This window comes from Stenella coeruleoalba (genome assembly GCF_951394435.1).
Source record: "Stenella coeruleoalba genome assembly, chromosome: 2".
NCBI lineage: Eukaryota > Metazoa > Chordata > Mammalia > Artiodactyla > Delphinidae > Stenella > Stenella coeruleoalba.
In genome coordinates this window covers 10,352,146-10,366,944 of record NC_137147.1, presented here as the reverse complement: position 1 = coordinate 10,366,944, position 14,799 = coordinate 10,352,146, and the positions used below count along the sequence as shown (strand labels likewise).

Genomic DNA, 14,799 nt, shown 5'->3' with positions numbered 1-14,799 from the left:
AGAAACAACATTGTTTAAGTATAAATATGTCCCAAATATTGTATGGGATATACTTAACGCTCAAGAACGATCCATTGTTCATCTGAAAATTGAACTGGACCGCCTGTATTTTTATTTGCTAAATCTGGCAACCCTACTCTCACCAGCCCCTGTGCCCCTTGCCTCGCCCCCTCCCTGAATCCAAACTTTGTGCTGGAGCTGGACTGAGATTTCTAAAATGCCAATCTGAGGTTGTGTCGTCTCTTTCTTAAAACTTTCCACGGCCCCCAGAGCCCTCAGGATCAAGTCCAAACTGTAAGACACGATGTTAGTGGCTTACAACAGAGGCCTCGCCTGCGTTCTTCCAATGCCCTGCCCTCTCCTCCCACCTCGGGGCTGTTCCCTCCTCCGCCTGGACACTTCACTCACGCTTGCATCCTGACTCCTGATTTCTCCTTGTCCGTGTCTCAGCCGAAGCGCTGCATCCGCGAGGTTTCTCTGAATCCTCCACAAGCTCCCGTTTCTAAGCTATTTGCTCCTATTGAGCACTCCTGCCTATTATGACTTGTCTCACAATCTCTCCGGTGCTAGACTGTCAATGCCATGAAGGCAGGGACCCCTAGATCCCTTGCACTTAACACGGGAGGCCTGGCAAACAGTAGGTGCCCAATAATTGCAGCTGACTAAATAAGTGAAGCTGTAATGACTGACCACAGGGGCAGGGGGTCGGCATCGCCTGGGTCTGGGATGGCTCCTCATTGCCACACAGAGACCCAGAGGCCCGGATCAGAGCCTGTCTCCATGACAATTGCTTTAGGGGGGCGCCCACAAGGATGATGGCTTCTGGCATCTTTTATCGAGACAGTAACTCGATACTGTTACAGCGCCACAGTAACTTGATGAGACACACTCCTGTCACACCTAATAAATTCGCCAGCCTGTCATCCTCTTCACTTGCAAAAAAAAAAAAAAAAGGACTCATGTGGAAGTGAACTTAGAAGAACCCTAAATCACAAAAGCTCAAAATCTCAACTCCAGACACATGAAGGAAAAAAGGGAAGAGCCTCAAGAGTGCCCCCACCAACCTTGTGGCCATTTAATGTCATCTGACTGTAATGATTAAGTTTCTTATCATCCAGGCAGCAGCCAGAGGCTCCGGGCTGATCTCAAGGTTGGAACCTGATGCTTTGAGGGACCACAGACCTCTTGCTTCACCAATTATTGTGCTGGTCTCACCCTTCCAGATGTTTACGACTTAGAGGGATTCTTCTGGCAAAAAGTTCATGAAAGCACAGATAGATTTCTTTATATTCAAGAAACTCCTATGACGTGACAAATGACACTCTCTCCAATTAAAGGGAAACACATGGCTTTGTGCACTTTGATTTTTCCTCTTCTCCTCTCTCTTCTGGTTTCAGCTCTTTTGCTCAAAAACCAAATCCATTCCTTCCAAAGCCCCTTTTCCCTTGACTTCTCAGTCCTTATCATTTGTAGATTAATCTTTCCAGTGCCTCCAGCCAAGATTTTACCCGTTCTACTTGCCTGGAGGATTTCTTTTCTAATTGATTTCCACAAAACTTGATTTGTATTGAGTAAACAGCATCTGAAATACACACACACAAACTCACACACACATTTGCTTGTGTGAGCACTGCCTGGCTGAAGAACACTGCTAAAAAACGAAGCTACTTTACAAAATCCTTTCTTTTGGTGGTGGGAGTGGGTAGGGAGGTGGTGGAGCTGCTGTTTCTATCCTGCTAGTTCCTGCAGAAAATTCCAGTCCTTGGAGATTAACAACATCATCATGTTGCTCTCTGTACTAGCTGAAAAAGTCTCCCAGAAGAGGGAAAATTGTAAACAAACGAATACAAAAAGGAAGTGAGCTTAACACCTGAGGTTCAGCTAAAAGTTGAACGAGAGAAACTGGTCCCAAACCACCCAAGTGTTTCGAAGTGACAAAATTCTGAATCCCGAGGAGGCACAGCTGAGTTTAATAACTGCCGCTTCACACATTAAACAAAGCTGTCAAATTCCGAAAGGAAAACAACTGTGAGTGACACAGAAGCAAGCCAGGGAAGAGAGCACAAGATGGGCCTGGCGCTGCAGCAGGGGGTATGCCCCTCCCCCACTCGAGCTCTCCCCTGAGCTGGCTGGTTCCAGCATTAGAGCCCCTGGTTCTCTCCAGGGCTCACCAGGGCTGCCATACAAGCAGGACTGACCACCCTGGTTCCCAGCAACGCCCCGTCACTTGGGACAGCTCATGAGCCTTGGCAGCCTGGCAAGCAGTGTTGCTCAATCCCATCTTCTCTGGACTGTCACCTCCTACTCAGGGCAACTACCTGAATAGTCCCCAAGCCCCAAAATGCCAACAGAAGGACATGAAGCTGCAAACACCCCAGAGTGGGTATTTCAATGACTGAAATGGTAAAAATGCTGATCAAAACCATTCAAAATTGTTGATCAGACTACGTAGCAATCAACAGAGTACCTGGCTAACCAGAGGAGTGACGTTACTATTACTAACATCAATAATAGCAGCACCAGCTACCATTTAGTGTTTATTATGGTTCAGGAGCTGCGCTAAGTAATCTTTATCTCATCAAGTACTTATAATAGCACAGGGAGGAAGAAGAAACCAGAGCCCAGAGAGGTTAAGCGCACTGTCTAAAGTCCCCCAGCTGGTAAGGGGCAGAGCTGGGGCTCAAAATTCAGAGCTGACACCAAAGTCCACCTCTTCACCATTCCACTGTACTGCTGACTGTGTGCATTCTGGGAGGGACTAGGGACCATCCCATCTTACCATCTCTCTGACTCTAACACAGGTCACTCGAGTTGGTGGCTACCGGGTCTCTGCCCTGGGGACTGGGGGGCCCGGGGTGAAGATTCCATCCTCAGGCAGTCCTTATAGATGGACAGCTCCTTCTTACATTCCCCCACCAGTGGCCACCTCGCAAAACCTGTCCACATCCTCAACTCTACTACCTACAAGAAACAACCCCTTCTGTGTTGAAGTCCAGTTTAAGAAGGCTAATATGAAGCTTACTAGTGGCTCTGATGGGAAATAAAGAAGGTATATTCTTGGTATCATTTTTCTTTTTAACTTTGTAAAAGCTCTAAGGTTTCTTTGTCTGCATTTCTGCAATAGAATATTATCATCAAGAAGGCATTCCCTCAGCCCTTTCTGTTCCAAGGCGCTGTCCTGAAGGCCTCAGCAGGCCAGGACCAAAGCCTCCTTCAGGAGTTTCTTATCTTTTCAGAGCGAGAGTATGCATCCTTTCTTTTCCTAAACTCTTCCCAGGACCAATCAGAGGGGCGATTTCAGGAAGCCAGGGTCGTGGGAGTGAAGTGACAACCACCCCCTACCCGGTCCTGACCAGGAGGTCCTCAGGCGCGCGCAGCCCGCGCCACCGCTCACCTGCACGAAGCCCCAGAGCGGGTGGAGCGCGCAGTGCAGCAGCAGTGAGGGCCAGCAGTAGCCACGGCGCAGCACCAGGTCCCGGAGGAGCATCTCGGCCCGCGGCACCCGCTCCCGGGGCGAACTGTCAGGGGAGCAAAGCTCGGGTCAGGCAGGCGCCGCCGGCACCACCGTGGTTGCGCACCCGCACACACGTAGCAGTCCAGGTTGGGCGGGCACGCCCCGCACCCTGGGGCACCCTCGTAAACCAAGCCTGGCCTTTCATTCCAGCTTGCATCCTCGCTGACCCTTCATGCACACTCACAGGGGCCGGCATCCAAGAACTTACAGTCCGTCGTGGTGCACGCCCCCGGAATCCTGCGCGCAAACCCTGGCCCCGTGCACACCTCCAGAAACAGCCAAGCACGCTTACTGAGGCCCGTGCACCTCCCCAGAAACAGCCATGCACAACTCTCTCCCACTGTGAGCACACTTCAAACCCGGCGGGCACCATTCACCCTGCGTGCACACCCACAGAAACGGCCGTGCACACCCACCGACTCCTGCCCGCACGCTCGCTGACCCCGCATGTACACGCTGCGTGCACCCTCTCTGCCCCGCCGGCCCTCACTGCGCACACTGCAACACATGCACCTCAGTGCGCGCCCCGTTTGCCCTCGCGCTCTGCCGAGCCCCGGCCTCCGGCCTCAGGGCACGAGCTCCCCCCGCGTCTCCATCTCCGCCCGCACCCCTCCGGGGCCTTACGCCACCTTGCCTGGCGGCGGCCCCAGCCGATCCTCGGCGCGAGGAAGGGAGGCGCCCGCTCCCCCCCGCGGCAGAATCTGTTCCCGAGCGGCCGGACGGCCCCCATTTAAAGCCAGCCGCCTCCCCAGTCCCCCGCCCTCTAGGCGGGGCCTCGGTCCTCACCCTGGTGACTGCGCGGGCGCCTGGGGGCTTCACATGCCTGGGAGGAGCGCCGGGCACTGGAGCAAAAGTTTGTGCGCGGTTTGGGCCTCCGGGGCGGCTGAGCCGGGGGCCCCGGCAGGGCGCGCTCGCACAGGGCGCAGGGCGCGGTGGCTCCGGGCTGCGCCTGGCCGCGCGCGGGGCGGGAGGGGCTGCACCCCGCGCCCAGGGCCGGGGCGGGCTGCCGAGGCGGAGGCGGAGGGCGGGGAAAGTCTCCTCCTAGCCGCCTGGAGCGGGCGGTGCGTGCCCTCCCCGGGTCCCCGCCCTCCCCGGTGGCGCCGCGCGGCTGCCCGGGACGCTGGTGTGCCCGAGCTCCGGCCGCCCGTCACGCCAGCCCGTGAGAAGCAGCGGCTAGAGGCGCTGGCCTCGAGCGCCTGTTCTGGCCGCAGGGCCGCGGGCGGAGGCGAAATAAATAATGCACGAAAAAGGAAAACAGACGTGAGCCGAGCCAGAGCTCGCCCGCCTCCCGCCCGGGGCTGCGCTCCCGCCCGCGCTCCCCGCCGCCGCAGCTGCCGCCAGCGCCGCTGCAGTGATTCCTCGTCTCCATCTAGTGAGGCTATTGTGTATTGGGCGCTTAATAATTTATCCACCCGCGAGGCAGACTCCAGCTCCCGAGGGTCTTGCTCCTTGCCTGTCGTCCCCCCCCCCCGCCAAGTTTCTCCGAGGGGGCGGGAAGGGAGTAAGGACTGACTCGTGGAGACCCCTTTTTGCGCTCGATCCCTGCGGAATCCCTCCCCTCCTCCACCCCATTCGGACGGTGCCGAAGGCGCCCCGGTTGCCCGGGCTCAAGGTGCAGGCCGCCACTCTCGGGGCCAAGTGCTGTGTTCTCGCTTCTGTAGTCCCGGGCGGGGGGACCGTTCCAGCCACACGGCTGCACCTTGGAAGGAGTTGCCGACGGCCCCGGGGAGGACCTCTCCACCACTGCTTTTCGTCAGCCATCTCAAACTCCTGTTTGAGGCGAGATTATCAACAAGTCGGTGGCGAAGCAGCGCGTTACGTTTCTTTCAGACAAGCTGCCCCGGGCCCCGCCAGGCCGCACCACAGGTATGCATGGCCTCCGCTGGTCGGGTGAGAGCACCTGACGAGCGCTTTGATGTATAGAGGGCCTCTCCAGAGCGCCCCCGCCCCCAACGCATGGACAATCTTATTTTTAGGTTGGGTGAAGGAACCAGGGGGTCAGGACAGAGCGGAGAGTCAGACACCATAGCTCATTCATCGAAGGAGCATTTACTTAGTTCCTTTCCCCAATCTCTCTGGGCACCCTTAAGTCACCCCCTGCAAACACACACTCTATAAACTGCTCTGCAAACCGGCTTTCAGACCAATTTCCTAGCGACCTCTTTCATACTGAGTGCTGACCCGAGGCTCTTCTCCATGCAAACTCCGTAGAGCCGCATCTGAACCAAGGAGATGTTTGGACACAGTCGTGAACGAGGCCCTGTCCCTTCCCTCCAAGAGCTTGGGGTCTGATCTGGGAGACAGATAACAAAACCAGCCATTCCGCTGTCCATTGGCATTCTGCTGTCAGCTGTGTGTGACAACAGCACTATAAGGGGAGGAGAGAGCAGTGAAAACTGGAGGGAGGGTCAGGAAAGGCTTCCAAGATTGGGTGACCAGCCGGGAGTGGGGGAGTATTTCAGGCATTGGGAACGCCCTGGGCAAAGATGTGGAGATGCTTGTTCATTTGTTCATTCATTCCATACATAGTGTCTGGAACACCTACTAAGGGCCAGACAGAGCATTCGATGCTGGGTATTCAACAGTGGACAAATCAGATCTTCTTGTTGCCTTTAAGGGGCCCATGATCGTGGGAGGAGGGACGGGAAGAAAATATAGGTGTCGGGGCAGGAGGGGCTTCCTGGATGACTTGCTTTCACCAGTGGTTTGAAGCAGGAGAACGAGGCACAGAATGAGCCCTGTTGGTCAGCTGAGGTCAAAATAACACGGTATTCTAACGCCTTTCCACTTAAGCTGGCCAGGGTATTTTGTTCAGTCCACGACTTCAGTCTTTAGATATGACAGTAGCCCCTGAGGTTTATATAGAACACTTTGCTACTTAAAAATGTTCTTAAATCACATTCTAATTCAGTTCTTACAGTTCTGTGGGGTAAATGTAATTGCCCCATTTGACAAGTTCGGAGATGTGACTTTCCCAGAATCATACAGCTGCTCACCTGGGATTCAGAAGTACTGGCCCCAACCAGAGGTCCAACACTTCTGGAGAGCCTAGGCAGGCTGTGCCTCTTGGAAAGCCTGCATCATCCATTCTGATCTTCAGTATTCCTGTACTGGACCCAGTCTACGCACCGCCTGAGTGTCAGTTGGCTCCACATTCTCCCAGCCCTCCTAACGCCATGGAATATCACACCTCTGTTAGGGTGAAGACCAAGCAACCCATGGTACCTGGGATCTGCCTACCAGGGCCAGGTAACTCTCCTCGAGAAATGCAGGGGCGGGCTTCCCTGGTGGCGCAGTGGTTGGGGGTCTGCCTGCTGATGCAGGGGACGCGGGTTTGTGCCCCGGTCCGGGAAGATCCCACATGCCGCGGAGTGGCTGTGCCCGTGAGCCATGGCCGCTGAGCCTGAGCGTCCGGAGCCTGTGCTCCGCAACGGGAGAGGCCACAGCAGTAAGAGGCCCGCGTACCACACACACACAAAAAAGAAATGCAGGGGCGTTAAACCTTGCAGCAAATTTTGACGAACAAAAGACAAGAGATGGGAGGGAACCAGCACATGGACGGTAGTAGTTCCATCTGGCCTGTCAGATGTCCAGGAGGTGTGGCTGAGTGACTGGCAATGTTTTCTTCCAAAGATGCAGCCACCTGGATAACCCACGGCCTTGTATTTACTGTCCTCCTTCCTTCCTTTACTTCCGTTTTCTTTTCTTTTTCTTGTCCTAGAATTGTAGCCCTCAATAAAGTGTTAGCAAGCAAGCATTGCTTCATGCTTTGTCTCCTAAGGAACCGGGGACAATGGGCACCACAGGTGGTCCAGAAAGCAAGTCTTCAGGGTCAGATGTTGGAGCTGGATTTCCCATCTGTCTGGAAGCCATAGGGGCCCCATTACTGACGGGAAGCAGGTCATAATCACGCATATATTTGACATTACTATTTGTAAAGCTTCACCTCTGGCTAAGCGAGATGAGATGTGGGTAAAAAGCAAGGCTATGGGAGGTCAAGTGGCCACTGTGTTTGATCAATGATAATCATAAAGACTGTGAGGTTAGATGGCTTCTTCTGACAGCACTGGAGATTTTGCAAAAAGAAAGTGATAGGGAAGCTATTTGCCAACTTGAGGCATACTTTGTGAAAGCTTTGAGGACACTCTCATCTCTTGACATCCACGAGGCACCTGAACAATAGGCCCAGGATCTGATTGTAAGGGTGGCAGAGCTGGAAAGAACAGTACACGTGCAGCCACCCAGCTGTTCACATCAGGGCTCTGATAGGGAAAGAGATGGACCTTGTGATCTAGAATAGGAATATTTGGGCGAACAAGCCTGAAAATCTTAGGTCTACAGGGGGAAGTGGCTCAGCTAATTGTTTGTGGAAATAACAATACTGAAAACTCAGGGGCATGGAGGTCAGGTAAATAGTCAATGGATGAACGCGTAGGGGTGGACACAAAGGGTACGGATGGTCCTGCCTCATATTCATACTCACCAGGGAGCATCCATTGCTAAGGAGGCTCTCAGCAATCAGTTGGACAGGATGACCCATCCTGTGGAAGTCAGCCAGCCCCTCTCTCTGGCCATCTTAGTGCTTCCCTGAACGATGGCTTGGTCTGCTGAAGGCTGAGCCGTGGCATCAGCTGGGAGACAACAACCTGTGGGGTTGGGCCATTGTTCTCCTGGTTGCATGTGAGTTGATAGATGTGTCTCCAACAGCAAGAACACACGAAATCTGGGAACAAAGGAGTGAAGTACGATTGGTCCCTCTGAGCCCACCTGTCAGAGAGATACCTGCAGACTCTGTGTTTTTTGTTCCTGCAAATGTAGACACTAAGCGGTTAGCGGTCTTGGCTCCTAGAAGCTGATGCCTCCACCAGTGAACACAGAAAGGGATGCTCAAAACTGAAAGCCGTAAGTTCTACCTGGGCACCTTGGGCTTCTCTTGCCAGTGGACCAGCAGTCAGAGAGAGGAGTTGCTATACTGGCAGGGCGGTCATCCTTGATTACCATGGGGATCTAGGCTTGCTGTTACGCAGTGGGCATGGGGAAGAGTATATTTGGCTACGGACTGAATTTTGTACCCGCCCCCACTCCGCAAATGCGTATGTTGAAACCATAATTCCCCAATGTGACTGTATTTGGAGAAATGGTCTTCAGGAGGAAATGAAGGTTAAATGAGCTCATAAGGGTAGGGCCCTAATCCAATAAAATTGGTGTCCTTACAAGAAGAGGAAGACAGATGAGAGCTCTCTTTCCTTCTCTCTGCATGTGCTCAGAGGAAGAGCTCTGCAAGCCAGGAAGAGAGTTCTCACCAGAAACCGACTCTATGGACCTTTATCTGGGACTCCCAGGCTCCAGAACTGTGAGAAAATGAATTTCTGCTCTTTTTTTTTTTTTTCCTTTTTTTGCAGTACGCGGGCCTGTCACTGTTGCGGCCTCTCCGGTTGCAGAGCACAGGCTCTGGACGCGCAGGATCAGTGGCCATGGCTCACGGGCCCAGCTGCTCCGCGGCATGTGGGATCTTCCCGGACCGGGGCACAAACCCGTGTCCCCTGCATCGGCAGGCGGACTCTCAACCACTGCGCCACCAGGGAAGCCCAATTTCTGCTCTTTAAGCCACCCCTCCTGTGGTATGTTGTTATGGCAGCTCGAGCTGATACTCTGGGATTCTCTGGAGCTTCTCTGCTCAGAGATAACATGAACGGGCAGTTAAGACGTCCAAAGACCGTCCAGGTAAGAACCCCGGACCAGCTGAAAAGCTGGCCATAGAGATCTAGAATGGGAGGTGTAGCGGGGGGAGATGATGAATATCAATTATGGCCCTAGGACCAGCTGCAGCAGTGGGACTATAGCTTGGCTTGCTCATCTTTTCTGTCTTGTTAGGAAGTTACAGTTGGACTTGTACCTTCACTCTCAAATTGATGGCATTTTCTTCTCAAGTTACTTGCAAATAGCATAGAAGGATGTGAACAGTTCTGAGTAATGCAGGGGGTGGACTCTATTAGACCACATTTAGGCACCTAGATTTGTCTGGCTCCACCTGCTTCCCTACTCTGCTCCCTGGAGAGGGCGGCCAGAGCTACCACCATCCCATCTCCTAACGCTGTGGCCATCTCAGCCTCCCCGCCTTGGCAGAGCTGAGCTTCAGTGTGGCCTCCATCATGCCCACTGTAGGAGGGGTCCCAGCAGCAATGGAGGGGACCAGACTCATGGGGGTTTGGGCTCCTACTACCAATCCCATACTCAGACGAAGCCCCACACCATGGTGGATGGGATCCGACTCCCAGAGCAGCTATCTGTAGGGGCCAAGGAAGAGGACCTGAAAGTGTAGAGAGTTAAGTCTCTGTGATACAGACTTGGATCAAGGAGAGACAGGGTCGGGAAAGATGTGGGAGATGATCCATCACCCTTTCTCCATCCGTGGTTCCATCTCCATCTGGTTCCATCTGGCCTCTTCGAGTCTGTCTTGTGTGACTAAGCAGTTGGCTGTGTTCCCCAGCAAAGCTGTGGCCAGACCAGTGAAGGGCCCACATTTTCTTTGCCTTCCTTCCTTCCCTGCCTCCCTGCCAATTTCCCCTTGCTCTTTCTGACCTAGAAATTCGCTCCCCCCACATTTGTTATTACCTCTGCTTTACTTCCGGTTCCTGGGGAGTTTAGGCTCAGACAAGTTCTCGGAGGGTTCATGGGCTCTAGAGGGTGTGGCCACATGCATAAGATGAAGTAGGACACTGCATTCCTACTGCAGCCTCTGAAGGCCCACAACAAATTCAAAGGGTTCCTTAAGCATCCAGATGGTCTTCTTCAGGTCCCCACTCCTGTGCATCCAGGCAAGTTCTAGGTGGGAAGAGTCTCATGAGGGTTGAGAACACCAGCTCTTGAGCCAGACTGCTTGATTCTTATAACCTGTGGAGTCTTTGTAGAATACTCTAACCTTTAAAGCTGGCCTCTACGGAAAAAAAAAAAAAAAAAGGGCTTCCCTGGTGGCTAGGTGGTTGAGAGTCCGTCTGCTGATGCAGGGGACACGGGTTCGTGCCCCGGTTCAGGAAGATCCCACATGCCACAGAGCGGCTGGGCCTGTGAGCCATGGCTGCTGAGCCTGCGCGTCCGGAGCCTGTGCTCTGCAATGGGAGAGGCCACAACAGTGAGAGGCCCGCGTACTGCAAAAAAAAAAAAAAAAAAAAAAAAAAAAAAAGCTGGCCTCCTTTTCTTTGTCTATCAGGAATTATAGTATTTAGATAGAGTTAGATTGCAGAGTTCTTGGAAGGATTAACTGAGATAATTCATATAAACACTTAGCCTGGCACATAATAATTGCTCAGCGAAGGAGTCTCTAATTATTTTGACGGATAAAGGCGCAAAAACGCTGCCCCTTTGCAAAAGTGCTAATTGGCATCAGGAATCTTTTTAAGTAAAACACAAGGAAACAAAGGAAACACTTTATGACCAGTAAAAGAGCCCTCATTGAACCATGAAGTTATGCAGGGTAATTACGTCTTGAAATACTGCAAATAAACACAGTTATTGAAAAAGACATTGGTGGTGTCCAAATCGTTCATTACCTCTGCTTGAGTGAAATATGGAATCGTCTTTGTCACGTTTGATAGATCAGCTGTGACTCTGTCCAGAGAGGACATTTTCCTGATTGCCCTCGTATCGGGGGAGCGGGAACCCAAGTCTCTCCTAGGTGTTGTCCCAGACCTCACTGGTCTTTCTGAGGTTGGTCCCACACTCCAACCAGTGACCTAAGAGCTGAGCTGGATTCATTACAAGGGCTATGTGGGCAGATTTGCCTTGCCCCAGACTCTGAGTTAGGCCCTTTCCCCAAGAACATTTTGGTCTAGATTTCTTGCAGCCAGACGTTTGGACATGGAGGAGAGTCAGGAAGAAGCCCAGGTTTTAAACTTTTGTTTAAAACCACTTGTATCTTCCCTCATTTGTTGTCCTTTCTTAAATCCTAAGAAAGGACCAAAACTTTGGGGGAAATTGTCAGGACTGGGCATGCTTGGTGGCGCCGCCTGGTCCAGTGCCATTTTCCAGTGTCACAGGAGAGTCCACACAGGTATGATCCAAGAGGACGTTTGATTGGAACTGCTCGGGGGGCCACCCCTCTGGCCCAGTGGGTCAAGTCCAAATGCCAGCCCAGCTGAGAGAGCTGGCTTCATCTCTTCTCTTCCACGTGCTGGGCCAAGCAGGAGCCGTCAGGATGAAGGAGATAGATCTTCCTCCCCAATTTCTCACATTCTAGTAGAGGGAGGAGACACATACATGATTCCTAAGCTGCAAATAGGACCGTTTCTCTTCTCTGCTTTCAAGCCCCCAGAAGACTCTCACACAGCGCCCAAGCGTCCCCAGGCCCTGCCACTCCGCACTCACTCCCCTCTTTGTCCTTGGTGCTCCAGCACTTCCTGCTGTTTCATATCTCCCAGCTCTGCTCACGCTGTTTCCTGTGCTGAGAATCCCTTCTCCTCCTGCCAACTTGGCTAATTCCTATACAGTTGTCCCTGTCTCCCTTCTCCCGATCTTACACACCTCTCCATCGTGGCACTGGAATTATCAGGACATGGGCAGTCAGGGATGCAGCAGGGCGTGGACTTAATGGAAAGAACTCTGGTATTGGGGTTGCTTGACCAGGGGAGGAATCTGGAAAGTTCCGTTCAGCTCTCTGAGCCTCACTTGTCCTGTCTGCAAAACAAGGGTGCTGACATTCACCTTGCTGGGCTACAGGGGGAAATACTAGAAATAACGCATGTAAAGCGTAGAGCCCAGTGCCTTCACAGCGCAGACCCTCAAGAAATCCTGTCTGTTCCGCCTAGGTGCAAGTTTGTCTCCTCTCCTAATTGTGCGGGCCTTGGGGGAAGGGGCTCTGTTTTATTCATCTCTGAGTTCAGACACCCGGCAGCCCCCCACGTCTAACCGGGGCTCCGTAAATATTTGAGAGTGACTGTAGAACCCAGTGCCACTGGGCCTCTGTGCAAGGGTCTCCTTCACTCTCCAACCTCCCTTCTCACTGTCTCCTGTTACCCCGCCTCCAGCCTCCTTGTTATTTAAACACTCAGACCCAAGCGTGCCTCAGGGCCAGGGCCTGGGCCTGGCTGTTCCCTCTGCCTGAACGCCCTTCCCCCATTTCAACAGGGCACCCTCCCTCACACCTTTCAAGTCTTTGTTTGCCTGTCACTCTTCTACCCAGACCCGTGCTGACCACCCTATTTAACTTGATAGACAATGCCTGCTGGCTTTCCCCATTCTCCCATGTTGTTTTATTTTTCTCACTAGTATATATTGCTTCCTAATACACACTTTTAAAACTTGTTTCCTGTGATCAGTATGTGTCTCCTCTCATACTAAAATGTAAGCTTCCTGAGGGCAGGGGCTTTGGACTTCTCTGTTCATAGCCTGGAGAGGATACTTCCTGTATCCTGCACCATATCCGCTCAACACACCACTGGTTTCAGCACAGCCATGATGGACAGCTCCTCTGCACGCTGGGGTCCCCCCCACCCCGACCCCCGCCCCGCCCAGTAAGCTGCCTGAGAGCCAAGGAAAGCAAGGAGAAACCAGAAGTGTGGGGAGCGAGGCCTCCCGAAGGACCTGAACAATGGAGTAGGGCTGTGGACACATACCCTGGCCTGCCTTTCTTTGAAGACTATTCTGAAGCTCGTTCTTACACTTCCTTGGGGGTCCCCCCTCGGTGGACTGAGGCCCTTTTGACTGCGGTGAGGGGGCCGGGTAACTGTCTCCATTAACACAGCCTTAACTGGCTCCTCCCTCCTCCTCTGGGCTCATCTTCCAAACAGATCACCCACATGAGTCCTGGTCTCACACCGCTTTGGGGAGAACCCAAACCAAGAGGCCAGTACACTCCAAGCCTAGAGCATGCTTGACCTACGACGGCCCGGTACATATTTGTTGAAGGAGTGAACGGAAAGAGAGACAACTTACAGAATTTTCCATTTTGTGTCTTGCTTTCTGATGCAATGTTTGGGTGACTTTTTTTTAATCACAAGGTGAACTTGCTGAATCCTGTTTCTTCTTGTTTACACTAGGATTTTCACAGAATGGCTTCTGCCCGGGAGCCAGTCTTTGAGCTTTGTAGATTTTTCAGGGAATGAGGAATTTTGCCATTTACTTTAGTCAGAAATGTCGGAAGCATCCAGGAGCTTGAAGATCTGCTAACACCCGCTTTGACTGGCCCATCGCTCAGCTATTTGTTATAACTTTTCAAAGAGCATGCCTACCTCAGAGCATGATGAGAAGGATTACCTTGGTGTGTTTGTCCCTGAAATAACTGAGATACTCTGTGCTCATTTAGGCACTTAACGAACATTTATAGAACACAGATTATGGGCCAGACTTGAGCACTGGAGATCAGAATTGCCTGAGTCGGGGTCCCTGCCCTCCCTCTGGGAGCTCCTGGCTAGTGGGGGAGACAGAGAAGGGAAGAGATGCTTATAAACACGGTGTGAGAAGGGCTGTGATAGAGGTGAGCGCAGGCTGCAAACTTTCAGGAAGAACCTAGTGCTTTCAGCATCTCGGCATAATTGTACTTTCTGCTTTAGATTAACCAAACTGTGATTTTCTGCACACGTTTGCTGTTTACAACTCCCTGCCTTTGCATGTCCAGTTTCCTCTACCTGGAATGCTTTCCCTCCATCTTCATGGCAAAGTCCTAGTCATCCTCCAAATCCTGGCTTACATCGCTTTGCCCAGGAAAGATTCCCTCCCCTATCCCAACACCCCACCAACCTCATCCTGTCCTGTGCTGTCTGTAGCCTGCCTCTTAGGAGCTGCCCTTTTTACCCTCTTGTGTGAGCAATGAGTAATTGATGGCGTAGGGGTGGGGCGCACGATTTGGGAGAAAAACACATTGACTCTGATATCAAACAGAGCTGCGTTTGGATCTTAGTACTGCTGCTTCCTGGCTATGTGTTCTCGGGCATGGCTGGAGAAGAGGGTGGGAAAGTACAAGGAAAGAGCTGCGGGAAGGAAAGACTCGACCGTGGTGGGCCTCGTGAGCCATGCAAACATATCTGGAATTCATTTGGGGGGCAGTAGGCAAGGATTTAACAGTTTTAAGCAAGAAAATGGCATCGTACATTTGTGACTTATAAAGACCATGCTGGCATCACGGGAAAGAGGGATATGAGTGAAGGGGTGCTCAGATGGAAGGTGGGCAAAGCGAGTGCCGGTTGAGAGCCTGGACTTAGAGTCACACGGTCTAGGTTTGAATCGCAGCTTTTACCTAGCTGTGTGATCTTGGGCAATCATTTACAGTCTCTGAGCCTCAGTTTCCTCAT

The 14,799-nt window shown here is 52.4% G+C and overlaps 1 protein-coding gene across 1 annotated transcript in view; it reads right to left on the bottom strand.

The window, feature by feature from the left end:
• Positions 1-4,505, bottom strand: part of PRIMA1 (proline rich membrane anchor 1) — a gene marked incomplete at its 3' end in the record, with an annotated part of 60,203 nt that extends 55,698 nt beyond the window's left edge. The window contains exons 1-2 of the mRNA XM_079913476.1: positions 4,144-4,505; positions 3,395-3,518 (exon numbers count right to left, since the gene is read on the bottom strand). Coding sequence (XP_079769602.1) covers positions 3,395-3,518; positions 4,144-4,244 — 225 coding nt within the window. The 5' untranslated portion in view covers positions 4,245-4,505. The remainder of the gene's footprint in view (positions 1-3,394; positions 3,519-4,143) is intronic.
• Positions 4,506-14,799: the final 10,294 nt, after the last annotated feature.